Genomic DNA, 26,810 nt, shown 5'->3' on the forward strand with positions numbered 1-26,810 from the left:
CCACCATGACAGGCTGGAAATGAAGCTCTCCTGCATGTTCTTTGGCGCTGTAACTTAATGCTGCTGATTTCTCAGTGGTCTCCCGGACAGAAGCCCCATTCTCCTCGAGATTAGTAAAATACATTATAGCAGTGACACTATGGCTCAGAGGACCCAAAGCAGCACAACAATACAATTATCATATAGCCACCTCTCTCCGAAGCAGTGAAATTGTGAGAAGCTAAATCTCCAGTAAGCCACAGAGGGAACGATAACAGCTCCTCTGCCTAAGTCGCTGTTGCCATCCTGACAGTAAAGGTTGTCTGAGTTGCATGCTAAATGGAAAAGTTCTTTGAAGATTTCACCAGGTTATGTTAAGAGAATTTTTAAAAGGCGGAAGCCCCTGTTTGCTACAAGTTGGCTTATGCGCCTTTATCCTGTACTTTTATCAGTCAAGTGAGGCAGTGGATCAAAATGTACTTTGCTGAGGATTTTTTTTTGCCAAAACATTCATAGACCCCTGAAGCTACATAAACAAATCCTAGCGGAAAGATTATATCTGGGCTTCTCCGAATTACGTCTGGATCCTGAGGGCTGATCTAAATCATTCGGATCAATTCTGGATTGGATAAAATGTCGATGTGTGCCATTCCACTGGAAAGATAAATAAATAAAAAGCATTTTAGTTTAACACCATCTGAACAAATGTTGGAACATGTTTTACTCAAGGCACTTCAGAGCAGCCAAGCCATCTGAAGTGAAGGCGTTGTGTCTTCTGTTATCAGATGAAACCTCATTAACTTAAGAGTATAACAGCATTGGAGTGTGTTCATGAATCTTGTGCCTAATCTGGAGAATCACCCGGAGGAGCCCGGTTCTGTTCCCTCCAGCAGCTACTGTCCTCCAGCTGATGGGATGGGGAGTGTGGGAGGAGGAGGAGGGCCCAACCACTGGCTGCATTAAGCATCACAAACACCTTCAAGTTGTACAACGGCAAGCCCATTAGGACCGGAAATAAGGTAATATTACCTTCAAAATAAAGTTCGCATTGAACCCTTTGGGTGCCTGAATGTGATACACAGTAAGTGGTAAAAGATACGCGCATGAACAGTGCTGCATTGTTCCACCAACAACACTATAATTTAATATGGACAGCTTTATTTTTTGATCTGTTGGAGCCATTTCTGCATGTATTTATAGACTGTTGAAATGTACTCAGTTTACAATTGTGTATCATTTGGATGTTTTTTCCTTAGATAGTCGTTAAAGGCTAATGTTTTCATAATGCAGAATTCTATGTCACTGCTAATTTAGCTTTATTGGTCTAATTTGCATTGTTTACGTATCAAAAACACTTTTTCTGCAATACTTCTGGAAAAATAGCCACATATTGCATTTGAGATGGAGGCATTAATTCTGAGTTTGACCATTCTTTCTTTCTTTCTTTCTTTCTTTCTTTCTTTCTTTCTTTCTTTCTTTCTCTTTAGTCCGTTTATTGCTGTGGGGGGGTTCACATTTATCAAATAGTATAAATAAAAAAGAGTTGGAAGCTGAATGATTGTGTAAATTGTTCCATAATACACATTTTCTGAACGTTTAATAACACTAACACAACCATAACTTTAGTGTATTACATATTTAGTACTTCTGCTAAAACCATGCACATTTTTTTCAGTTATTTTTTACAATTTCTCTAAATTTCTGCCATTTTCCTGTTTTATTCTGAAGGCCTTCACCGGATGTGTCAGCTTAGTACTGCTGCCGCCTTGACACCTTCAGTCTGTCACAAGTGAGTGAAAGCTGAGGGGCCGTAGCGATTTGAAAGCAGTACCAGCCGCATACCATAGGGCCTGACCTGCTGCTCAGTGCCCAAATTATCTCTGGTCCACATCTCATCTTTTATCAGTGGAGGGTGGAAGAAGAAGAAAAAAAAAAACAAAAGGTTGTGTGGATGACTGCAAAGCGCTTCCCCATCTGAGAGACTCCAGAGGACGCGATTCTTCAAGTGTGTATTTATGGAATAAAAAGCAGGTAAGGCATCACACTCAGCCTGTAGGTGATCTGTAATGGTGCAACAGCGCATTGAGCTGTCACATGTGGAGTAACGACAGTAGTATGATTTTGTTTTGTTTTTTTTATTTTATTTTAGCGTCTTTTACTCGCCACAGTGAGGTGACTACAGTCCCGTTATGTCCTCTGGTATGTGGAGGGGGGAAAAAAGCGCAGCGCAAAGTAACAAAGATGCACCGATAATGTCGCTGTTTCAGGTGCTTGTCAGTGGGCCATAACGCAGACTGGCAAAGTGACAGAGCGGAGATGTCGAGGCATCCTGGAGGTAGTCCTCGACTGTTCCTTTAAACCATATTCCCTTGGACGGAATGAAAAGAGGAAGGATGTCATTAAAGAAAAAAAAAAACAAGCGCTTTGCCAAAAAAATCCACCTAAACTGAGGATCGCAGTTTGAAGGCTGTGTTCTGGGTTGTCTGCCACACGTGTTGGGTTTTTGAGTCAATGTGCTGATCTGTAAATTGCATCCTCGGACATTCTGGGGAGTAAAGGAAAAAAAACTCACATCCTACTCTGGGATGGATCACATTCCAACTCCACAATGTGCTGGTAGACTTTGCAGGCATGTTGGTCACTCCCTTAAAACAGCAAACTGGGGAGGAAAGGAGGTTAGGATGGGAGTTAAACTGCCACCAGATGTTCTCTGTTGAAATCTAGATTTGTGCAAATACAGGAAACACATTTTAAGATGTGACTCAACTTGAAAATCTCAATCTTCAAGCCACAACCGTGTAATAATAGATATGAAAAGCGTACCAACGATTCAAGGCTAAAAATCTGTATCCTCATTTTACCATCTAACTGGCAGGTCAGTGCAAGGAGAACAAAATGACTGGAACATGTGTAAACTGGTCCTTAGGATCTAATTCCTTTCCTCCTCTTAACTAAAATCCGTTTGTTTATTTACTCTTTTCTTTGTTGCTGGCATGCACAGAACTTTTAGAAATTCATGTTTTTAAAAAAAGCTATTTGCACCCATAAGCTTTGCATATGTCTCAGAGGAAATAAATCAGTGGAGCTGTTTCTGCGCATTCATAAGTGTTGATGCTGTACAGTAGCAGTGGGCTGCTGCTGCGTGGGCGGCTTAACCAGAGGACAGATGAGTAGGCTTGTCCTGTGTACAGTGAATCAGCCTGCTATTAGCGGTACATGTGGGAGACTCTGGCAGACAAGGTCGACAAATGAAACTTGCTGATATTTGAGGCGCGCGCAAGCGGATATGCAAATGTTGCTTTTCTGTTACATGGGATTTTTTTTATTTGGATGTTGCTTAATGTGTAATCCATCCAGGTGTTTGTGCTTGAACAGAATGTCGCAGCTCAGGATGAAAGCAACGTCCAGGGTTATAAAAAAAAAAGAAGAAAAAAACAAGGAGGAAGTCAAACTGCCACACCGCCGTGCTTGTCTTGATCCAAACTTCCTGTCTTGGGAAAGTCCTTTCCTTCCCACTGTACAGCTCCTGAGCCATGCTGGGGATTCACACACAAAAAAACCCCACACACACCAGCTTGTATGAAGTGTCTTAGTCGTTAACTATGACTTTACAGGAAATGAAATCCATTTAACAAAACTCTCAGTGCATTTTAATGACCTCCACTATCTTCACAAGTGTCCATGGCTGTGAAAATTCTCCAGATCACAGGCGTCAACTCGCAACTTTTGTTCCCTGCTCGTGCTGAAAGTGAAAGCACAACGTACTCCTGAATGTGGAAGTGTTTAAAGCACTGCTGGGGATAACTCTTATTAGGCCCAAAAGGGGGGCAGGGAGCATTCCATCCATTTTGTGACTAATGAACACAGCTCTTTGAAGCGCATTGAGAAGGCCTATTGTAAAAAACACCATTGTCTGCCTGCTTGCTGCCACGGTAACACTCTCACACTGGCAGCAGGACTGAAATGCTGCAGTCAGATCCGACAAATGCCTCGCCAAAAAAATGTGAGAAAAGAAAAGCCCGGTTTTTTACCTTGACTCGACGGAGTGAATTGAAAGCCAATTTGTCGCATTTTTCACAAGTCATTGCTTCTGTTCTTGTGCGAGATGCCTTTTGAAAAGAGACACAGAGAGAGAGAGTTATCTAACCCGTTTGCAAGCTGCTTGTAACTGAGTGCTTTACTCCTAACGTGCAGAAAAAAGGCCTCAGGTTGGGTGGATGGTGGAATACAGCACTCGTGAAAGCTTCCACTGAGTCTTTTTTTGCAGAGCATTGTGTTTGTTCCTGCTCATCACTCACTGTCTCATGTGTATATCACATCTGTGCCAAGTGTGAAACCAACAACAGGATTGGGAGGAAGCGCTCACACTGTTCACTGAACAGTCGAATCTCGCAGCTTAGAAAGAAAGTATTTTTAGAGTTTTTGGAGAAAGTTTTCCCCTTTTTTGGCCTGAACTCTTAGCCTGTTGATTTTAGCGCAGTGTGGGAATGTGTTTATACCAGTTCCATGAACTGCAGCGGATAGTTTTTAGAAGCCAGGTTGGTAAAAGAGGGGACTGTGCTCTGTGGATAGGCCAGGAAAGGGCCCTTGTGGGATCAGTGTGTGCATTCACCTCAGTGTCACGTATGATGTTTCTGCACACTCATGTCAATACAGTAGCTTTTCACAAGCGTGTTTTTCTGTCCCAGCGATGAAACATTTATTTCTGCTGTAGATCACGCATGTCCAGACAATGTTGGGTTTGGCTTTGTGCACAGTTTTGATGAGCTGACAGTGAAATTCTCTTTCAAGCAGGATTAATGTTGGAATGTTTGGCAGAGCTGGTGATGACTGGACTGCTGACATATCTTTAACTCGTACACAAAGTGCAGAGCTATCGTTTCCCTTTCTGTTTCCCGTTCCGATAAGGCGTCGCTTTGGCCGGCTTCCTTTGGCTTTGACAGCGATGACGACACTGTATACTGGACAAGATTAGTGGATATCAGCGCAAACAGGCACTTTCAGCAGTCCAAAAAAAGCAGCTCTTTTTTTTCTTTACTCTAATATTTGCTAAAAATGTCTCCTGTCATCTGTTTCCTCTGCAGCTCCACCAGCCATCATGTCGACCAAGTCAGATGGGAAGAAGAAGTGGGCGGCAGTCAGGGGTCGACTGGGCTCCTCTCAGGACTCCGACACCCAGCAGGAGGCCAACCTGGAGAGCGCTGATCCAGAGCTGTGCATCAGACTGCTGCAGGTTCCCACCGTGGTCAACTACTCCGGGCTGAAGCGTCGGCTGGAAGGCAGCGACCAGACATGGATGGTCCAGTTCCTGGAGTTAAGTGGGCTGGATCTCCTCCTGGAGGCTCTGGACCGGCTCTCTGGTCGGGGATGCTCTCGTATAGCAGATGCCCTTCTGCAGCTCACCTGTGTCAGCTGCGTCCGGGCAGTGATGAACTCATCAGCGGGGATCCACTTCATTATCGAGAACGAGGGATACATTCGGAAGCTTTCCCAAGGTCGACTATAAATGCACTTCCTCTATATATGATCTATGTCTCCATTTAGTCTCACATTAAACGAGATGATTCAGAAAATAAATGTTCCTCCTAACAGTTTAGAGTCAAATAAACTAGTTTTATATCTAAGGACACTAGGTGCCGCATATTTCTTCAATATTATGCAACATTTGTGTTAAAGTGGCCACAACTCACATGACTAAAAGATTCTCCGTGACTCATTCTGCTGAACACACTTTTCCAGTCATTTTCTTCCGTTTGTATACAGACATGAATCATTTAGGGTTGTTTCCGGAAATCCCCCCCCAAAAAATCAATGTCACAATTGGTTGTAAACATTGGATTTTCCCATCTTCAGACACATAAACACGTGTTTATCTACACTGCAGCGCCACATCTTCAGGGCAAAGTTCAAAAGCCTAAAAGACAACTAAACATCCTGCTTAGCTCTACAGACGACGACAAGAGAGTAGCGAGAGGGGCTTGATTTAGGGAAAACTGATGGAAAAGTAGGTGTATTGATGTGTGATCGTGACACTCCACAGCTTTGGACACCTCCAACATCATGGTGAAGAAGCAGGTGTTTGAGCTCCTAGCAGCCCTCAGCATGTTTTCCACAGAGGGGCATCGCCTGGCACTAGATGCCCTGGACCACTACAAGGCAAGTAGATCAATATGTAGAAAAATGCATTTTTGCCAGGTTAAGTTGGGATTTGCCTCACATGAACCTGCATGATCAATGCCAGAGCCGTCAACAGTGCCCTCTAGTGGTGGGTTTCATGCACAAGCTTTGCAGAGTTGCAGCCTTCTTAATCTCTCTTTGATTGTTTATTTACTCTGACTTTGACTGAACAGGGCGTGAAGACTCGGCAGTATCGCTTCAGCGTGATCATGAACGAGCTGCAGGCCACGGACAACGTCCCGTACATGGTCACGCTCCTCAGCGTCATCAACGCTCTCATCTTCGGGACGGATGACCTCCGGCAGAGAGACAGGATGAGAAAGGAGTTTATAGGTAGGGTTTTCTGTTCTGCTGCTATTTAAAAATTAATCAGTTTACAGCCCCTATAATGAGCGCAAGGTCACACCGTGGCAAACTGTTGGTGAGAAGTGAATGCGAAGGGGAAAAGCAGGCCATCAGCAAGTGCAGTATTACAAATATCTCTGTCACTGGGTTTGGCTAAGAATAGGTCTAATGGCCTCATTCTTACTGTGACAAAACGCCTGAGAACTAAGCGAACCTCGAGTGTATTCAGCTTTGTGTATTTCCCACTGCAAACGGTAACTGTTAGAAGTTGTAGTGGAAATAAAATGTCATCGCTCTCATACTTATTAAATACATTGCACTAAGGAGATTTTGATAATATCCTGAGACAGCAGACCAACTAAATTGAAATTCACTCTCCATCCATCCATCCACTTTGTTTAACAGGTTATTTCCTTTCAGGGCCACTGGAGTCTGTTCCGGCATATACAGGGCAAAAACTCAATTAACCTTGGAGAGACAGTAACACCCAGACTTGAACCCAAGACTCTTTTTTTTTTTCTACAAGGCGCCACTGAGCTGCCTGTAATGCATCACATTAGAAATAGTGTGACAAATGTGTCATCGCTGAAGCTATATAAACACGGCCACGCTCCCCTACCACCTTTGAACAATCAGCCTATCTGATTGGCCACTCCTCCTTAGTGATTGCTCACCTGTGACTTCCTGCCATTTCCCAAAAACTAACATATCTGTGTAGAGATGCGTGACAACTTTTTAAGATAAACTTTCTTAAAAACTAATGACTGAGTGCTGTGATACTCAGTACTTGCGCTTTGTTGTTTTTTCTTTCCAGGGCTTCAGTTGCTTGATATTCTGCCAAAGCTGAGGTGAGCCATCCTTCTGGTGTTCACATTTAATTTTGTCAGCCTTTTAATTTCTTAATTTATACGATAAACTCACCTCGGTTGATTTTTTAAAGGTTATTTTTTAAAGGCCAGGATCCTTACAAGTAAAAGAATGCTTTTAAGAAAAGAATTTTGCAATTTATTTCCATTAATGACGGCAATTTAGGCAGCGACAAGGACCGCTGCCTTTCGAAAAAGTACTGAAGACGGTGTTTCAGTGATGAACTGTGCCCATGCCACGCAGTGATCTGTATGTGTGTGCCGTGCAGGGAGCAGGAGGATGAGGATTTGATAATTCAATGTGAAGCTTTTGAAGAGGCGATGGCTGAAGATGAAGAGGAGCTGCTGCGAGTGTATGGGGGCATTGATATGAGTAATCACCTGGAGGTTTTTACTACACTCTTCAACAAGGTGAGAGCAGGCAATTCAAATTGATTCATCTTGCTTAACTTAGTCCAATAAACTGAAGAATGAATGGATGCATGTTTGGCTACAGATGCCACACAATAAGACAAATACACTGTTATCTTTCTCATTAATACCAATTCCCGCATAATTTTTTTGAAACCACGGCACACGTTATTAAATTTGGGCAAATCTGATTAATTTGTGTTAATGCGTGCGTGCAGGTGAGCAGCTCTCCAGCTTCTCTCCAGCTGCTGTCCATCCTGCAGACGCTGTTGATGCTGGGACCGGGCCGCTCTGATATCTGGCTGGCTCTGGAGGCTATCACTAACAGAGCCATACTGCTAGCCCAGGACTGTGAGTCAGCACGGCAACACAACAACACATTGGGTCAACAGTCAGAAGAGGCTAATGTCTAGCTAATGACCCCCTCTGTGATTAATGTGTGAAGGGGAGCGATTATCCAGGAAAACAGAGTGTAGAGACGAAACGGGGGCAGCTGGTGACAGGACGGCTGAAAGCTTTCGTTGTAGCGACAGAAGTCGTTTCAAATGGGGTTCATCAGTTCTGTGTGTGTGTGTGTTTTGTCTGACTTTGTGCTCCAGCTCAGATGGAGTCCTGCGAGAAGATCATGCAGCGGCTGATGTTTTTCAAAGGGAGAGGTTCTGTGGATCACCATGAAGTGGACGGGCTGCGGTTGAAAGTGGATAAGGCTGTTCAGACTGATCCTGATCATCAAGACAAAGACAAGGCAGATGAAAGCGCAGCATCCTCTCAGAAGCCACTGTGTGCCTCTCCTCCTGCTCCCCCTCCTCCTCCTCCGCCTCCACCACCTCCTCTACCCCCTGGGCCCTTGTTCCAGCCCTCTAACCAGTGTCCACCGCCGCCCCCACCACCTCCCCCACCCCTACCTGGAGGGTTTGGTGGTCCTCCACCACCTCCTCCTTTGCCTGGAATGCCCCCACCACCACCACCGCCACCACTGCCCTCTGGTCCAGGCATGCCTCCTCCACCACCTCCGCCACCCTTACCTGGGATGGGAGGTGGACCACCGCCTCCTCCCCCCTTACCCGGCATGCCGCCTCCACCGCCTCCTCCCCCAGGCATGATAGTAGCTCAGAGCAGTCAGCCTCTGGGGTATGCTGCCCCTCTAAAGACAAGTCGGTGCCCCACTCTGAGGATGAAAAAGCTGAACTGGCAGAAACTTCGCACTGTCACGGGTAAGTGGATTAAACATTCTTGTGAAGGCTCAAATTATTTCACTGACAAGCTGTCATTCATCTTAATGAGGCAGCAAATCCTCATGGAATCTAATTCCCAACGTATCAACCCAACTGTGTGTTGCCTGAATCCACCAGTTAATATGTTATCACCCATTTCAGGCCCTTCTGTACCCTTTAAATTAAAAAAAAAAGGCAGCAAATACTATTATTTTAATGTGGGCATTACAGAGGATTCCCCCAAGTTTTGAAAGAAGAAGGGACATCACTTGGCACAATGCTGATACAAAGTGGAGCCACACGAGCTCATGACAGGTTACTCTCTTCCTCCGCGCACACAGATGGTCACTCCATGTGGGCCTCAGTTCAGAAAGAGCCGCCTCCTCGGGAGCCGGACTACAGCAGTATCGAGCAGCTGTTCTGTTTCCCGGTGACCGAGCACAAAGACAAGGGGGCAGCTGCTCCTGTCAAGAAGGAGCCTAAAGAGGTGTGCTTGGTCAACACTCGACAGTGCTCCTCAGAGCCGTAGCACTCAGAACCAACACAGCTGATAAACAAAGCTGAACACTAAATATGCCTCTCTGTTTTTCCCCTAGATTACATTCATTGATCCAAAGAAAAACTTGAACGTGAACATATTTCTAAAGCAGTTCAAATGGTGAGGGATTACACATTATTTTGGTGTTTCTGTCTTATACATATTTTGGCTCATTTTCACTGATGTTTTTTTTTTTCTGTGCAGCACAAATGAGGATTTTGTAGCCATGATCCAGAATGGAGACCGGAGCAGGTTTGATGTAGAGGTGCTAAAACAGCTTCTCAAGCTCCTACCAGAGAAGCATGAGGTTTGTCTTATTAACATCTCTGAATCTGAGTTTTTTGCGCCCATTTGCCAATTAAGAGCCCACTTAAAACTGACCCTGCATGTCTGAGTCACCGTTTTTATGTTTTCACGTAGATTGAGAATTTGAAGTCCTTCCAAGGAGAAAGAGACAAGCTGGCGAATGTTGACCGTTTCTACACCGCCCTCCTCACTGTGCCGTGGTAACTTTTCTACTCCAGTTCTAGCTGAACAGTTCATTATGTAATATTCTAAATGCGATGTATGCTGCCGTGCTGCCACTCGCTTTGCTTTCTCACTCGTCTCCCCAGTTATCAGCTGAGAATCGAGTGCATGCTGTTGTGCGAGGAGACTGCGTCAGTGTTGGAGATGCTCAAACCTAAAGTCAAGCTGGTGGAGGAGGCCTGCCAGTGTAAGTTAACCTCTGTGTTCACATGTATGTGGTTGTCACGCTTAATTATCCAGCTGTATATCCAAATTAACTTAAATTTGTCAGCCCTCAGAACGAGCCCGCTCATGCCCAGTTTCTGCCGCCTCATCCTCGATGTGGGAAATTTTCTCAACTATGTAAGATCCTCCTTTGTCTCATTTATATTTTACTGAAGCTGACATTTGCACAGAGCTTGCATTTTTAATCACTGGTCTACTTCCAGGGAAGTCACACAGGGAACGCTGAAGGGTTCAAGATCAGCTCTCTGCTCAAGCTAACGGAGACCAAGGCCAACAAGAGCCGCATTACGCTGCTTCATCACATCCTGGAGGTACACAAACTGGTGAACAGCTGCCATAACTTTACCCCCCCTCCTCCTCTCAGTCTTGAACCTGTTTAATTACCCACTGCGTGGCTTGTTTTGCAAAGGAAGCAGAGGCGAACCACCCGGAGCTGTTGGCGCTGCCGGATGATATAGAGATATGTGAGAAAGCAGCAGGGTATAGAAATCTTTCACATCTACTCAAACTCATGTTATTCCTTTTTAATTGGTTCTCAATGGATCTGTAAGAGACACATAACAAAAGGGGGCTTTGCACTTTGTCCTCAGAGTTAATCTGGACTCCGTTCAGTCAGAAGCCAGTGCCTTACTGAAACGACTGAATGAAACGACCAAGAAAGTCTCCAACTCTGCGGAAGAGGTGAAAGAGCAATATGCAAAAGTTCTTGAGGTAAGATGTTAGTCTCTGGTTTTCCTCCAAATAGAATGGATTACTCTGGCAGCTGGATCCAAATCCAAAAGATTTCTCTCTCTCTCTCTCTTTTGCTACAGGAAAACCGTGAGTCATGTCAAGCTTTAGGTGAAAGATTCACTGAGATTGAGAAGAAGAAGAGTGAACTGGCTGTTTACTTATGCGAAGACACGAATCAACTGTCACTTGAGGAACTCTTTGGGACCATCAGGACTTTCCGAGGACTTTTCATCAAGGCACTCAAGGTCAGGGAGGATACTTCGTTGATGGGAGACTGTCCGAAGGATCGTACAAGGTGTGTCAGAAGTTTCAGGACTGGTGTCACAAAAGATATATTTCAAACCCAAACTACGCGTTTTCCCCTTCCGGCGATCAACCAGCATGTCTACAAAGAGATCCTGCAGCGTTTGCTTCATTCAGTAGAAGAGGCGAGAGTTGTGGCTGCTTCACCATGACAACCTGCTCACAATGCCCTGAGCATCCGACAGTTCCTGGCTGAGAAGAACATCACTGTGCTGGAGCAACCTCCCTACTCACTCCACCTGGCTCTGTGGGATTTTATTCCTCTTCCTCAAGCTCAAGGGGGTCATCAAGGGGACCCGTTTAGAAGACGTAGACGACCTCAAGATGGCTGTGACGATGGAGCTGCGGAGGATCCAGGAAGAATCCTTCCAAGAGTCCGTGAAGGCAGAGAAGGCTGGGAAAGTGTTAAACTCCAGGGGGATTACTTCGAACGGGAAAATTTGTAGTTTCGATTTAAAATATATCTTTTGTGACACCAGTCCTGAAACTTTGCTGACACACCTCGTATGTTTCCATGCTGTGCAACTGAATGTGTCGGCATAAATACAGTCTCCCTCTTGTGGGTATGAATACATTAGAACAACTAGAAGATGCTAATATGTATCTGCCTCAGTGATACAAAGACAAATTGCCATGCACACTTTGTACTTGGCAGTGAGTGACATCCTTTCTTTCACGATAACAGGAAAATAAAACCAGGAAAGAGCAAGCAGCCAAGGCTGAGAAGAGAAAGAAGCAGCTGGCAGAGGAGGAGTCCAAGAGACAGAAAGGAGAGAATGGAAAAATAAGTAAGTTGTGAGCAGCACTCTGTTCTTGCATTGTACTGGAAATTTCGAGCCAAGATGTAATTTGAAAAGCATCTGTTTCAAGCCCTCTGTGTGCCCGTCTTTTTTTCAGTCAAGAAAGGCTTCGTGCCACAGAATGATGGCTGCATCATCGACCACCTCCTGGCGGATATCAGGAGAGGTTTCAGCTTGAGAAAGACCCGGCCAAGGTGCGATTCGGAAAGCCTACCTTCTAGTGAAATGCGTAGGGATACCTGCCCACCTGGTAAGGACAAGAGAATGCGGCCTCCATCCGCAGTTCCTAGCTCTGCTCCTGATCCACTTAGCTGCGAGCCACAAAACTGCCTCGTAGGATCTTTTTGCTTCTGCGGCACTCCCATCTCGCTACGCTAGCTCCATTGCTTTTGCTGCTATATCCGTTTACTGTAGAACATCACCCAATTTCAAAGCCAGTTATTACCTTAATTTCTGTAAATTCATCAACATTACAACCCACTTGTCTCCCTCAGGATCAAGTGTGAACTCTGTAGAAGAAGAAGCCGTCGATTCAGCCAAACCCTCCGCTCCCTCCAAACCTCAGACAGAGGATCACCAAGGCGGCACAGGCGAAGTGAACGGATTCATCAGCCCCTCAGAAGAGATTCCACCAGCACCTCAGCTGAGTGCAGCACAAGACGGGGGAGCAGTTGTAACTTCCAACCAACCGCCAGGAGAGCCAGCCACGATGACGCAGCCTGCATCGGAAAGACCTGCGTCGCTACAGGAGGGTCAACACCCAGGGAAACCTGCAGTATTAGCGCTAGATACGACCAAACCCCAGCCTCAGGATGACGGGGAACACCGGCCACGTCTCCCCACCAATGGCTTTTCATTAGATTCAACTGAGACCAGTGTCCTCAGTCCATCCTCCCTCTCAGATTCTGACCTGCTGGAGGCTGTGTTGGATGGCATGTCCAGTCCGGTAACTGAAAAGTTGATGCCTGAGGAGCCAGCAGACATTAGTGTAAATGTTCACATCGAGGAAAATCCTCTACCTAATACAGACCTTAACGTGACGCAGAGTAGTGAAAGCAATATCACAGGAGATGGGAAAGGTGAAACTAGTAATAAAATAAGCCATTTACCAGAGACTGCAGGGAAAGAGAAGTCTCGAGAGGAGGAGAAATGCATTATCGCAAGAGCATCCGGCCAAGATGAGGTGACGAGTTGCAAACATTCAGACCCTAAAAGCAAAGTGGCTACACTCGGGTACGACGTCCCAGATGGACTGGAACCGGAAGATCTGCCGTCAGTGTCTGAAGCAGTGCCTCCCTCTCTTAAGCCGGAACCAAAGAAACAGTCGAGGCTTTTTAAGCGAAACAAAAAGAAGAGTACTCAAGGTAATCCATCCATTCACTTAAATAAAGATCATGTTTGGAATGCTAGTCTCTTGACGTGTCATAAAGGGAAATCCTTCTTTGCTGTATTTTTAATGCATTTGACATTTTATATTTTATACATGGGCTATTTTAGTATGTGTTCGTAAGTATTTTGCACGAAAACATGCATTTTATTAAAGAGTGTGAATGCAGTGTGCAGAGCTTGATTTGCAGATTTAATACTTGAATGGATTTAAATTTATGGCCAGTGTGTTTGAATGCTCTGTTTTCATTCTGACTCTCTGAAACACAAGGTAACAGTGGAAAAGGACACACTAGGCATAAAAAAGGCTGTGTGTTGCAGTGAGGTAGGTCAAATCGATGGGATGACAAACTGTAAGCAGGAATATCCTCCTAATGAACTCAGTCATCGTCAGAGCTTTGTTTCCAGTAACACGTCATCTGTTGGTCTAACTGGAATCTGGATTTCATTTGTCTGTGTTGTCTGACTTTTAACACTCGTTCCCTTTTTAACACTCCTCTAATTGAGCGGTTATCCGGCTAAAATGTTGTCTTGAGTTTGCTCTAATTTCCGTGAAACCTGGGGGGAAAAAACTAAACCTAAAACAATTTTTTGTGTGCAATATTTAATCCTCTTTAAACAGCACTTAAATAATCTGGCAATGCAGTTTTCTGATCTCGAGCGGCCTTGCAGTTTGTGAAGTCACTGTGTGGTCATTGTGGACTGAGTTATCTCATGAAAGCTGTCACTTTTGTGTCTCCTCCTTCCATATTTGCTTGTCCATTCTCTAAATCTGCAACTGGGACTGTTTGACCTACTAACACAGTCTCGTGTGCGTCCTGTAAACTGCTTTGTTGATCTGACTTTTATGAAAGATGCTGTATGTGATCTAAATGCATTAAAATTCTTTATTACTAAAAACATAACTTGGAACATTTGAAAGCTGATAGTTATATTTGCAAGTCAAACAACCAACTGAGTACTTTCTCTGCAAGAGCCTTTAAAGTAAAGTATTAAAAAATATTTTTATTTAGATATGTTGCGATTCTCTCTATTCATTTGAGTATTTGTTTCCCATAGGTGACTCCAGAAAAAGGAAATCAAGAGGAAAAAGAAAATGTTAATGTCACACGAATTCTGAACTGGATGGCTGAAGTATATTTTATTTTGTGAGACTACATGAATATTGACTCTTTGAAGAGGATCTTTGTGCAAAGGTTGCCCTGACCAAGAAGAAGAAACACATCCAAAGCTGGGATTTTCAAAGCAAGGATGACAACTTGTCACTTTATGTAAATTGTACTTTTTTTTAAATGTATATGAGTGCAAAACTATTCCAAAAAAAAAAAGTTTAATGTGCTTTATATGTTTGTATAATTGTTGTAATACGCTGTGAATGTGTTTTATTATAAGCTCCGTTTACCTTGCAGCACCCATAGACAGAAAGATGCTGTGTTTGGTGCAAGATAATGAATTTAATCCATCACTGAAACAAAGCTGCTTGGATGTTCTGTCCTAATTTCTTTATATATTATTCATATGAATCAACAGCACATATAAGGACAGCATACAATGGATTGTAAGTTTTAATGTTGGATATATTTAATAAAACTGAATTTACTGTTCAGCTGTTTGTTTCCAAGTCAATGCATTCGCACAGATGGCAGCACTGAGGCGAACTAAATGAATTAGAAAAGCTGTATTATGCAGGTCACATGCAGTAAATGTCCCAATAAATAGGCATTAAATGAGTGAATACACCTGAGATTTGTGCGTAAAAGCTGTTGTTCCGGCGCTTTTGCAGCCTTGGAGACAACTTGCCAGTGAACAGCTACGTACTTCTGTGCGTCTGGCTCTGACATCATCGGCTATGAAGTTACAGATATGGCAATGCCACTCTTGGAGACACTTTAGTCTTCTTGAGACGGACGGACTAAAGGCACCACCACCATCATGTCGCTCACCTGGTCGGCAAAAGACCACAAAAACGCAAATCAAGCCGCAGCGACCGGACAGAAGCGATCGCGTAACGACGCGGGGAACAAAGTGACGGTGGTGCTCGGTGCGCAATGGGGAGATGAGGGAAAAGGGAAAGTCGTGGATTTATTGGCGACCGAAGCTGACTTTGTCTGCAGATGTCAGGTAAGTGTTTTGATTGGTGATTTCAGTGAAGCATAGGCAGTGGGATGTGATTTTCTTTGTATGAATTCATTTCCTTACAATAGAATGGAGTCTCTTACTGGGTGCAACAGGTGCTCAGAGGGAAAACACTTGCACTTCTGTGATCTGAGGAATACTAATGAACTATAACCGCTTTTTGCTATTACAATAAACCATATTTATGCATGTAATATAATTTCCTAACTGTCCCCTCAAGGATTTAAATCACAGAATGTGGACATTTTGATAAACTGAGCTGCAACTTTAAAACATTTTTCACACATATGATGTCAGTGTCTGGTGGAAACTTGCTCTGACTGACTTCTTCAGCTCATCACAGATGCAGAATGGATGTGAAGATGTATTAAATTCATACTAAAAACCAAACAGGGCAGCTTCTGTCCACTTACATAAGACACATAACACTCCAGAGGTCACTCCAGCACCGGGGCACTCGGTGAAACCTGCCAACTGTTGCTGTGTTCTACTATCTCCACTGACAGGACTAGCACCCTGTGTTCTAAAGGCTTCAGAGCCCCACCCATCGGGCTCGAGAGGTCACATTCTCGGGCTGGCTTGATATGTGAGAAGGCCAGGTTTTAGCCAGTGGGGGGAAACAGAGCAGAGGGTCCACCAGCACCAGCCAAGTCAGTTAAAATAGGTGCTGGAAAAGCTCGACGAACCTGGGAAGAGGGTGGCTTATCGCAGCCTTATGAAAATAAGATGAGACATGTCCACGAATCATCTCTGTTGGTCTTGGGTGTTTGATCAAAAATACTGATAGTATCAGTTATCACAACTTTATGCCTGTGTTTGATTTACAGGGAGGCAACAATGCAGGACACACTGTGGTAGTGGATGGAAAGGAGTATGACTTCCACCTCCTCCCCAGTGGAATCATTAACACCAAAAGCATATCACTCATCGGTAAAGGCTTTAATCTGTATTATTTATAGTGATGGCATCATCTGAACTATTACTCTGAGCCTCCTTCCAACTCTTTCTTTGCTCTTCCAGGTAATGGTGTGGTCATACATCTACCTGGTTTGTTTGAAGAGGGGGATAAAAATGAGAAGAAAGGTATTGTAACAACAAAAACAAAAAAGTATAAATTAAGTTTAGTCACATCCACTCACATCGATGTGATTTCTCCTCTCTGACCAGGTCTGAAAGGCTGGGAGAAGAGACTAATTGTCTCAGACAGAGCTCACCTTGGTATGTCCAGCTATTCATAGAGGTTTCCTTCAGTCTGCATGAGATTTTATAGTGTGTGAAGGTTACATCGTATTGATTCGTGTCCTCTCTCTCCACAGTGTTTGATTTCCACCAGGTTGTTGACGGCTTGCAGGAAACTGAAAGACAAGCGCAAGAAGGAAAGAAGTAAGGGTAGGGAAGGCAACGAGGGCATGATGCGGTTCAGAGTGAGCCTTTGCAAAAAGATACAGCGATAAAGAAAAGTACAAATACGCACTGATTTCACAAATTGTTTTACACGACAGCATCGGAACAACTAAGAAGGGAATTGGCCCGGCATACTCCAGCAAAGCGTCTCGCACTGGCCTACGCGTATGTGACCTGCTGGGTGACTTTAAGGACTTCTCTACCAGGTAGGAATGGTGTCAGGTTAAGGAATAACCCCGAGCGATGGGATTCAGCCCCTTTCATGTGCGGTTACGTGTCATGAGTTATGTTTTTGTAAACCCTTTTAGATTCAAGAACCTCGTCCGCCAGTATCAGTCCATGTATCCATCCTTGACAGTTGACGTTGAGGACCAACTGAAAAAACTAAAGGTAGACACTTATAAAAGCAGCTGTTGTTGGGACGCTGCGCTCAACAATCAGACATATATCTGTTTTCTTGTGTCGTGCAGGAATACTCTGAGAGATTGCGCCCAATGGTTAGAGACGGGGTCTATTATATGTACGAAGCTCTTCATGGACCTCCAAAGAAAATTTTGGTTGAAGGGGCCAATGCTGCTCTGCTTGACATTGACTTTGGTGGGGTCCATCACCAAGTTTTCCTTCAGCATTCATGGCACATTAAAACATTCATTTTGGAGTTTGGGAATAAGTTGGTGCTACTGTAACGTATTCTGTTTTTCAGGCACATATCCTTTCGTTACATCATCAAACTGCACCGTCGGAGGGGCTTGCACCGGTCTCGGCATCCCTCCCCTGAATATTGGTGACGTATTTGGCGTAGCAAAGGCCTACACCACCAGAGTGGGAATCGGAGCCTTCCCTACAGAACAGCTCAATGTAAGGGCTTGAGAGCACCTCAGTAAATCACAGTGTGTTGTGGGAGAATGTTGTCACATGCTCACTCTGCCTTCCTGCTCCACATATTGTACGAGGAGACGCATGACATGTTATGTAAGTGCCTGATATTCAGCGTGACATGTATAGTTTGTTTGTGATCATGTGGCTGACACACAGGCGGCAGGGCTGGCGAGGTGGGGGGTAGTTGGGGGGGTGGCGGATATATTCTGGCTGTGTGCAGCTGTCAAATTTTGTGCGAGACGGGCTCAAACACGCTTTAAGTCTTTTGCAGATCACATGTTCACAGGGATAAATTTAGGGGCCAGAGTACGGGTTAAGGATATATTTACTGTGTGAACCCGGGTTATGTTACTTGTCACGGGAACTGACCGTAGGAACATAGGTCAAAATGTGAAAACTTTATCCCCCAGCTCATGTGATGTTTTATTGTACTCAGTTGCGTATACTGCCAGTGTATGGATCGCATATTTATAAATGTGTGACCTCATTTAAGCCCGTGAACAGTGAAGTCGCAGCTAAGGTTGTTTTTTTGTTTTTTTTCCTGTTTCCATAGGCTGTAGGGGAGCTGCTGCAGACGAGGGGTCATGAGGTTGGTGTGACCACAGGGAGGAAACGCCGTTGTGGCTGGTTGGATCTTGTCATCGTCAGATACGCTCACATGATAAATGGCTTCACCGCGTGAGTGGCACTTTTAGGTTTTTCATCAGGTGTTTTGCGGGTGTTTTGTTTGACTATGCCAAGCTTGCATTTTTTTTCCTGCACCATCATCACTTGCATTCTAACTGCACATGTTAAACAATTCTCATGTTACTTGTCCAACAGCATTGCTCTGACAAAACTCGACATTCTGGATGTGTTGGATGAAATTAAAGTCGGAGTCGCCTACAAACTCAATGGAAAAAGAATTCCTCATTTCCCAGGTAATTTAACAGACACCCCCTGCTTGGTTTGAGGCCACTTGGCTATCGAGATTGAATTTAAAGGTTGGTAATAATTGGTTTCTTTTAGCCAACATGGACGTTTTGCAAAAAGTGGAGGTTGAGTATGAGACCTTCCCTGGTTGGAAGACAGACACATCTGCAGCCAGAAAGTGGAACGACCTCCCAGCCAAAGCACAAAACTACATTCGCTTCATTGAGAACCACATCGGAGTTCCCAGTATGTTTGACACACCTTGTTTGTTATTTCATTGTATTTTGCAGCTCACACAAAGAATCAAAATAAATAGTAACACAAGAACTGCCTGGTATCCATCAGGTGGCACTGATTCACCGCTGAGATACAGCCTTTGTTGTGAGCGCTGCAGCTTTGTCAGTTTTTCTAATCTTGCTGTTTCTTTCTTTCATTCCAGTCAAGTGGGTCGGCGTTGGAAAGTCCAGAGAGTGCATGATCCAGATGTTCTAAACATTTATCACCTCTTAATGGAAGACCTGATGTGGCATCTTTTCATCACCGAAAATGATCTTCTCCTCGTTAGATAATAAACATCTACATAACCTTTGAACAGAGCTGAATATGTTTGTTTTTTCATGTTTGTTTAAAGAGGGTCATGAATTATATTGATTTGATTTCAAAAAGCCTTGCTTCACTGTCTGCAAAGTAAACATAATATTATGTCACTGTCAGTTCAGTGTATTAGGACTGTGTTGACTCTTCATTTTAGTTACCGACAGTATGACACATCATTTCACACTCTGAATTATAAAAAAAATAAAATAAAATCTTTTTGTTGTCGCTTGTGATCCCTGACATTAATAACTGGAAAACACAAAACTGACGACAGTCCCTGAAGGCAGCATAAATGTGGCCCGGGTTAAATAAGCAAGTCACGTGACAGCAGAGCCGCTGTGTGATTGGCTCTGCGCTTTCACGTGCCACCACTGCAGGTTTGTGATTGGCTCGTTCCCGCCCATGTCCCGCTTTTCCCGCAACAAACAAGTGCGCGAGTCCGCGGGAGTACGACACAGCGTAGCACTGCACTTTTAGCAGCCAAAATGCCGAAACGCGCTTGTCCTTTTCCGGAAACCTTCTCCTCCCAATACAAAATACACATTGGGCAACAGGAGTTGAGCAACTACGGCGTGTTTGGGAGCAAATACAGGCAAGAAATCCACGGTGAGTTCGTGTTTGTTGAAGCTGCGTTGCTCTGTTAGCTAATGCTAGCTCCGTCGGTGCTCATGTTTGCATTGATGACAACAAATATGTCCTCCTTTTCCTTTAAAAAATCACATCTTGATCACATTTGGAGCACTTGAATAGTTCAGCTATACGATTTTGAATGTGTTCTCACTTGTTTGGCCTCTTTACTGCTACATCTGTTGGTTGTCGTGGCTGCTGGACAAGATGTTCTTGGTCTGTTTTCCTGTGCAGTCGATGTTAATCCTGAACCACCGCGACTCACATGTCTGTTCACTCACGAGTGGGTCTTGTTTTGTCACAGAAAAGACAAAGAATTTGCTTTTCAACGGTGCCAAGGCCGTGATGGGCAAAATATGGACTGGAGAGGAGAAGTGCACGGACCCCCGACCCACTGGACCGGCCCAGACATCTGCAGGCAGCCAAGCTCTGCTGAGAGGACAGACACAGATTGGACATGATGGGAGACTGACAAGAGCCAGTGCTGCACAAGGTGAGCCTGAACTGAGGCAGGTCACAGACAGGATGGTTAGTCAGGGCCACAGGTTTTATGGCAGTGACACACTTCTTGTAATGTTGTCTCTGCACACCATCACAAAGGAAGTGCCATCCTGTCTGTCACATTTTAGATTTCATCCTGCTACTACAATCAGCAGTCACATCACTGACAGCCTCGCAAGTACCTCATTAACAGTATGTCATGGGTAGGGGGGGACGCTCTGGCTTGCCTGTATTTCTTTAAACCAATAACAATGGTCTTGGGTGGAGCTAAGCAAAGGATTTCAGCGTCCCTTAAAAATAGTAACAGGGTGGAACATGTGCATGCAGTGAAGCGAGTCCTGACTGTCGTTAAAATGACAAATTACTGAAGAAAAAGTAGCCGGGCTGCCTTATTGCAGGCTCCAAAACTTGGAATTTTCACTCTGGTAAGTTGCTAGCCTGGATATTTTTTGTTGTTTTCTGCAATGAAGAGAATTTTAAACATGTTCAAATAGCAGAAGGCGAGAAGAAAGCCGCGTGACTTGCACAGCCAATTTCAGGTCTATACTCAAAATCTACTTCTGGTGAGTCAGACTGCACCACTAATAAACACCAGTGCACCAGTTCTACTGGCAGCCATACATGTTCACGCCATAACAACACTTCCACCATGTTTGACGGATGTTGTGGTCTGCTTTGTATCATGAGTTCTTCCTTTCTTTATCCACACTCCCGTCAGAGTCATCTGCGTTTCATCTGTCCAGAGAGTCTTGTTTCAGAACTGCACAAGGTTTAAGAGGTTTTCTCGCCAACCTGACCTCTCTGTTCTTGAGCGTTACCAGTGGTTTTTACCTTGAAGTTAACCTCTATAATGAGGACATGTCTTGATTTCGACAATAATTCGTTTACCTCTGCAGGAGTGGTCTTGGCTTGACCGCATGCGGTAGGAGCTTTTCTTCACTTTGGGATGATTTCTGCTGTATCACACTTAAGTAATGCGCTGCTGACTTGTTTGTCGGAAAACCCAGACCACCATTTTGTCCTGCAGTGAAACAAGTATGTATCTCATACTGCCCATAGAAACTCTAGTTCCAGGGCACCAAAATATCTGTGCAAGCTTAATCTTTTTCCTTAGAACCTATTTAAAATTGCTAAGATATGCAGTTTGGCATCGAAAAAAGTGACAAAATCTCAAACCTTGAGATATTTAAAGAAAATATTACATGTCTAAGGTTTTTCAGGCCTTTTTGTGTAGCTGCGCTCGTCAGTACATTCCATCCTTTTGAAGATTTCACCAAACTGTTGAGTTGGCCACTCTTAAAGGTTCAACTCTGTCTCCAATATGTCTCTTTTGTGTTTCAACTTAATGATGGCATATTGAGAGTTCCCAAATGAGAAAAGAAAAGAAGAACAGAAGAACCAATAAAGACTGCAGTCTGAGGAAGAGCATTTTGCTCGAACCGTCACGCCAATAAATTGTAAAAGGGAGCTTGTTTGGTGTGCGGATCGTTCTTCTGTTTTTCTTTTCTTTTCTCATTTATGACATTTTGTGATCCAGCACCCAACCCAGTGGGCCTCGGGGATGTGCGTGTCTTTCCTTCATCAGACATGTTGAGATCCCCCCCCCATGAACAGCCACTACATACAAATTTGACACTTGAAACTTTAAAAACTTCTTAATAAGTCATGAAAGAAGGAGGAAACAGACCACACCTGGCTGTCAAACTGCTTATCAATCAACTGTCCAAATACTTGCCTGTAACAAATGGACGGACTCTGTAAAAAATGTTCATGTTCATGGTTAATGAAATCCTGACTGCTTCATTTCAAATCCATTATGGTGCTATGCAGCGGTAAAATTACAGAAGTTGTAGCGCTTTCCAGTAACCTATGGACCTGACCATGTACATGTTAATACACTGAGCTCGACACCAACAATCCATTCAGATGCATCAAATGAAAGGAATTGACCATATTTGTAAACCACCAGCTTCCACTGGTCTTCAACAATCAACTCAAGATGGCAGCCAGCCGATCATTCAGCCCTGTGTTTACTACAAGTAGCTGTGTGTGTTCTGAAGGTCTGGAGGTGCAGCTGCTGCCCATAACCCCCCATACACGCTGAGTGAGGTCCAAAGTCTATGATAAGATAGTCAGCAGTTACTGCAATAAGAAAAAAATACAAAGATTGGTGCTAAAAGAATACACAACATGTGAACAGTGACATCTGGTGAGGAGTCAGAGCAGTGAAGTGGCTGATGCTTGGACTGAGCTGGGTCAACAAGAGCATGCCAACACAACCTTTACTGTTAAATTCCAAAGGATAGCAGGAATTATTAAAACTATGGACACAAACTTTGGTCACATGTACATCATGTGCTTTATAAATAATGAGACTGACCTTGTGTCTTGCATGTCTGAACCAGGTCGTCTACATTCATCAATAAACAGCCCGTGAACGATTCAAGCTACTTAAATGAAATTAAATTACGGTATTAGTCGCAGCTCATATATCTTAAATTGCACCCTTTGCGATTTGCTAAATGCATTGTTTCAAACTTTGATTTTAAATCCATTATTTTGTTCAGTCCTGCCTGAGACACACGCTGAACCTCTCTGATAGATCGACCAATAATAAAGCTGCAGTCAGGGCTCTTTGAACTTATAACAAAAATAGGTTTTCTTCAATCATGTAAAGTTTGTACTTCCCCTCAAACAACTGTCAGAATACAAGTCTCAGTTTTAAACTTTGAGAGTGAAGTTTTGTTGTAATCCAGAATAGAGGAGCAGGTTAATCATAAACGCACCCAAAACTTTAATAAAACTTATCCAGGACAAAGTGTTTGTCTGACCTACTTCATGTAAATTGTGTTTTGCTTGCCAAAGTGCTTATAAAGGAGGGATTTCCTTCTAAGAAGACTAATTGAGTATTATTGTAAGACTTGAGAAAATATGAACTGACCACCCACATGCTCATACATCCACCTTTTCACTTGACATTTCCGTGACATTCTGGCAAACGTGTATCTCTTTAAAATTCCTTTAAACAATTCGCTGGCACACATGGGTACTGAGGAATGAAAATCACCTTTTTTTTTTTTAGCCAACTGAGCTAAAGATCATTTCTCGGTTGAAAGAAGTTACTTTGCTCGAGGCCAAAAGCAGATGGTTTCGTCAATTAATCAGACTTTAGTTGTGTGGCGCTTTTAATGCAAGTAGAACGTAACAAAGTGCTCTCCAGAAGACAAGGACACCAAGAATACATAAAAGCCGCAACCCTCACCCTACCTACCCCCGCCGTAAAACATTATATTATAAAAGAGGGACTCAGTGATGAGAGGAGCTGAGGAAATGCTGTCATATGTAATGGTAGCAGATGGTTCATGCAGTTCCTACTTTCTACCAGCAGATGTCAGGGTTGTTGCAGGTTTGAATACTTAGTTTGGTTGCTTTTCTTTTTTTAAACTTGGGTTTCTAACTATTTGATCCATTGCATTGTATGGATGTGTAGGTCTTCTAGGTGCAGCAGTGGCGCCCACAGGCTGCTGCGTGTGTCACAGGAGTCAGGGCTCCAGGACATCGTGCTCCCAGTGCGACCGTCAGGCCTGTTCCTCCTGCACCCGGCAGTGCTCCAGCTGCTCCAGCCTCTGCTGCTCTGTCTGCACCATCATAGAGTAAGTCACATTCTTGATATGCGCCTCACTCACTCACTCCTCTCAGGGGGTTGTATCTATAGCAATGTTATTTTACTCTTAAATTACTTCACATAAAAGGTAACACTCCTATAGATAGCACTTTTAATACCTTTAAACTGATGTGTGTACATTACCCGTCTAATCTATATTCTAAAAACTAGTCATGTCTGCAAAGCATCCCCGCCTCCTGCACCTACGTTTGTCTAGTGAGTCATTAAAATTCATGCAGATAAGCTCTTAGTAGACCTGAAAATATTGGCCTTAAAAACACTTGAGTGCATCCATAGCGGGACTCCAGCAGCAGCAGCAGCATTTTTTTTTTTCCTCCCTTTTTTTGTTCTTTAGTCGTCTCAGCTTCAAAGTATCATTAGATCCTGAGCCTAAACTGAGAAACCATGCATGCTGAGGTTAATTAGGTGTCAGTTAGAAAAGCACTTGCTTTGGCATTAAAGACGTGCTTATACGAGGTGTGGGGTGCAAGCTGTTTCTCCTCCAGTGCTGCTGCTGGTACACGAGTACGCTCTGAAGCGCAGACGTACCTGCAGTTCTCCATCAACGTCACAAGATCCAAAAACAGGCCGGTAGATTTCTTGTATTTCCAATAAAAAGACTTTAGACACTTAAATTATGTCATTTGGATTGAGATTAACTTTATATAACTGTTTGTAAAGACATTAGAATCGTTGCTTAACATCAAGTGTTTGAAGCAAAAACACCTGAAGTAACACAACCAAATGAAAATGACTGCAGCTTCTGATCCACACTATGCATGAATGAGAGAGAAGAAAACCTCCACAAGTTTTTTTTCTTTTTCTTTTGAGGTGGCAGAAGTCAGACACAGCAATACAGAAACAGAGCAGCTTTGAAATCATTTACAATTTCATCTAGAAGACGCTTTTATCCAAACCGACGTACATCTGAATGTAGCTCACATTCATACACCGATGGTGACAGAGCTGCCATGCAAGCTGCTGCCTGCCATTGGGAGCAACTTCAGGTTCAGTGTCTTGCCCAAGGACACTTCAACTGTGGAGGGGCGGAGGGATCGAACCACCAACTTTACTATTAGAGGACAACCTGCTGTACCGCCTGAGCCACAGCCGCCCAAATCAAACGTTTTTCTCAACCTAAAATAAAAAACCATTCAGTAGAAATGACATATTTAATCCTTTAACTTTCATGCTGCAACACCTGATTCACAGCCGTCATCCTGACTTTGGACGGTGTGATTAGGCTGCTCCTGAACTAGTAAGAGCTCAACAACAAGTAAGGCATTTTTTAAAAGACGATGCAGTTTTTATGATAACTCCCGAGTCCTCTGAAATATGTTTAGTGATGTAGTGAGCAAATGAAAAGAGAGGAAACCCTAGATGCAGGCATCCTTTGACGTTTATGGAGTTAAAATATAAAACAGCAGCAGATGAATGATCCTTTTTTTTAAGTCATTACATGTTTTGCATCAGTGCAGCATGCTGTAGCTGAAGAAGTACCGCAGGCTGACTGTTATTTGTGACGTTGCTGGTTTATTCCCCTGCATCGCTTTGTCAATATACCAAACTGCTTTACGTGATTGATTTGTGGAAAGATTGCAGTTTTTTCTTACAGATATTACAGATATTTTTTTTTAAGTCAACCTTCACTTGAATATTCACGGTGTAATCGATTTCAAACACTTGACGGCGCATTAGCACATGAGATACCATCAGCAGTGTGACTGCCTCGTGGGTCACATGTGCTGCCCAACGTGTATATGCTAAACTTTATAAGCTGCCGATCGCGACGTTTCAGATTTTGAAATCGATTAATCGCTCAGCCCTGTTAAGTAGCCTAAAGCAAAAATACTAAACTCACTGTGGGTCAACAGTTGGGTCACTTTGGACAATAAAAGTGAGCCGAATGCCTCTCAGTGTGTCACAGCTTCTGCATAGTTAACACCATGAACATTTTCTTTGTTCCACAGCTACAGCGGGCGATACGATGAAGTTCTGTGCTGCGGTTGCTCGACGTAAAGGACGGATCAGGAGTTTATGTCTGAACTAAAGTTGCCTCACATGAGATATTACCACGACTGCATTTTAAACCTGCCATGTTGTTGTTTTTAATGTGATCCAGATGTTTTCTTGTACATATGTATTTTCAAAAACTAACTGAAATAAACTTGAACCCTTTTGTATACAGTTTTGGTGTATTTTTTTTAAATTTAGTATTGCATAACAAAAGAACAACAGGTAAAAATTAAAAGTGCCACAGATGCATAAATCAGCAGGTGGCAGCACACATCAAGCGCTCGGTTGAAGGATGAGCTCCTCTCAGACCGGGCATGTTTGCCGCTTCCTCAGCTGGTGGGGGAGAACAAATTTATCTCACTATGCTAAAGAGGCAGAGTTTCAACCTTTTAGTCAAAGTGTGCGAGTTTTGTCTCGGCTCGGCAATGATAATGAAATTCCAGTCGAGCCTCGTCTGCGGCTGACCTTGAGAATATGCTATCAAATTTATTTATTAAAACAAGAAGACCCAGAGGTTGAACAGAACCAGACCTTTTGCAGCAGACAATTTGGCTACAATTATCCCAGCGG

General features: G+C 43.7%; 4 protein-coding genes across 6 annotated transcripts; all 4 read left to right on the top strand.

Moving 5' to 3' along the window:
• Positions 1-1,846: 1,846 nt before the first annotated feature.
• inf2 (inverted formin 2) lies at positions 1,847-7,659 on the top strand. Of its 2 annotated transcripts, XM_008281395.1 has the most exons (6): positions 1,847-2,010; positions 5,064-5,474; positions 6,020-6,135; positions 6,330-6,489; positions 7,316-7,349; positions 7,644-7,659. In XM_008281395.1, exons 2-6 carry the CDS (start codon positions 5,078-5,080, stop codon positions 7,657-7,659), a joined length of 723 nt encoding a protein of 240 aa, XP_008279617.1. In that variant the 5' UTR covers positions 1,847-2,010; positions 5,064-5,077. The 2 variants fall into 2 exon arrangements, with proteins under 2 accessions (XP_008279617.1, XP_008279618.1); XM_008281396.1 differs by lacking the exon at positions 7,644-7,659 and having other exon boundaries at positions 7,316-7,353.
• A 13-nt stretch (positions 7,660-7,672) lies between these two features.
• On the top strand, positions 7,673-14,608 carry LOC103357022 (inverted formin-2). Its single transcript, XM_008281394.1, has 17 exons — positions 7,673-7,778; positions 7,997-8,129; positions 8,378-8,992; positions 9,334-9,479; positions 9,589-9,650; positions 9,735-9,837; positions 9,951-10,036; positions 10,145-10,245; positions 10,330-10,400; positions 10,487-10,594; positions 10,693-10,763; positions 10,874-10,994; positions 11,096-11,260; positions 12,004-12,106; positions 12,216-12,368; positions 12,613-13,829; positions 14,564-14,608. The coding sequence occupies exons 1-16, from the start codon at positions 7,689-7,691 to the stop codon at positions 13,626-13,628; spliced, it is 3,144 nt and encodes a 1,047-aa protein (XP_008279616.1). The 5' UTR covers positions 7,673-7,688; the 3' UTR covers positions 13,629-13,829; positions 14,564-14,608.
• A 796-nt stretch (positions 14,609-15,404) lies between these two features.
• On the top strand, positions 15,405-19,656 carry adss1 (adenylosuccinate synthase 1). The gene is made up of 13 exons (XM_008281397.1): positions 15,405-15,625; positions 16,468-16,570; positions 16,661-16,723; positions 16,808-16,858; positions 16,957-17,023; positions 17,143-17,250; positions 17,353-17,434; positions 17,515-17,641; positions 17,748-17,902; positions 18,477-18,601; positions 18,746-18,843; positions 18,932-19,081; positions 19,275-19,656. The coding sequence occupies exons 1-13, from the start codon at positions 15,437-15,439 to the stop codon at positions 19,325-19,327; spliced, it is 1,371 nt and encodes a 456-aa protein (XP_008279619.1). The 5' UTR covers positions 15,405-15,436; the 3' UTR covers positions 19,328-19,656.
• Positions 19,657-19,847: 191 nt separating this feature from the next.
• Positions 19,848-26,411, top strand: siva1 (SIVA1, apoptosis-inducing factor). 2 transcript variants are annotated; one of them, XM_008281398.1, is made up of 4 exons: positions 19,848-20,038; positions 20,364-20,552; positions 24,051-24,213; positions 26,195-26,411. In XM_008281398.1, the coding sequence occupies exons 1-4, from the start codon at positions 19,918-19,920 to the stop codon at positions 26,241-26,243; spliced, it is 522 nt and encodes a 173-aa protein (XP_008279620.1). In that variant the 5' UTR covers positions 19,848-19,917; the 3' UTR covers positions 26,244-26,411. The 2 variants fall into 2 exon arrangements, with proteins under 2 accessions (XP_008279620.1, XP_008279621.1); XM_008281399.1 differs by having other exon boundaries at positions 24,060-24,213.
• Positions 26,412-26,810: the final 399 nt, after the last annotated feature.

Source organism: Stegastes partitus, unplaced genomic scaffold (assembly GCF_000690725.1).
Source record: "Stegastes partitus isolate 25-593 unplaced genomic scaffold, Stegastes_partitus-1.0.2 Scaffold233, whole genome shotgun sequence".
Lineage (NCBI taxonomy): Eukaryota > Metazoa > Chordata > Actinopteri > Pomacentridae > Stegastes > Stegastes partitus.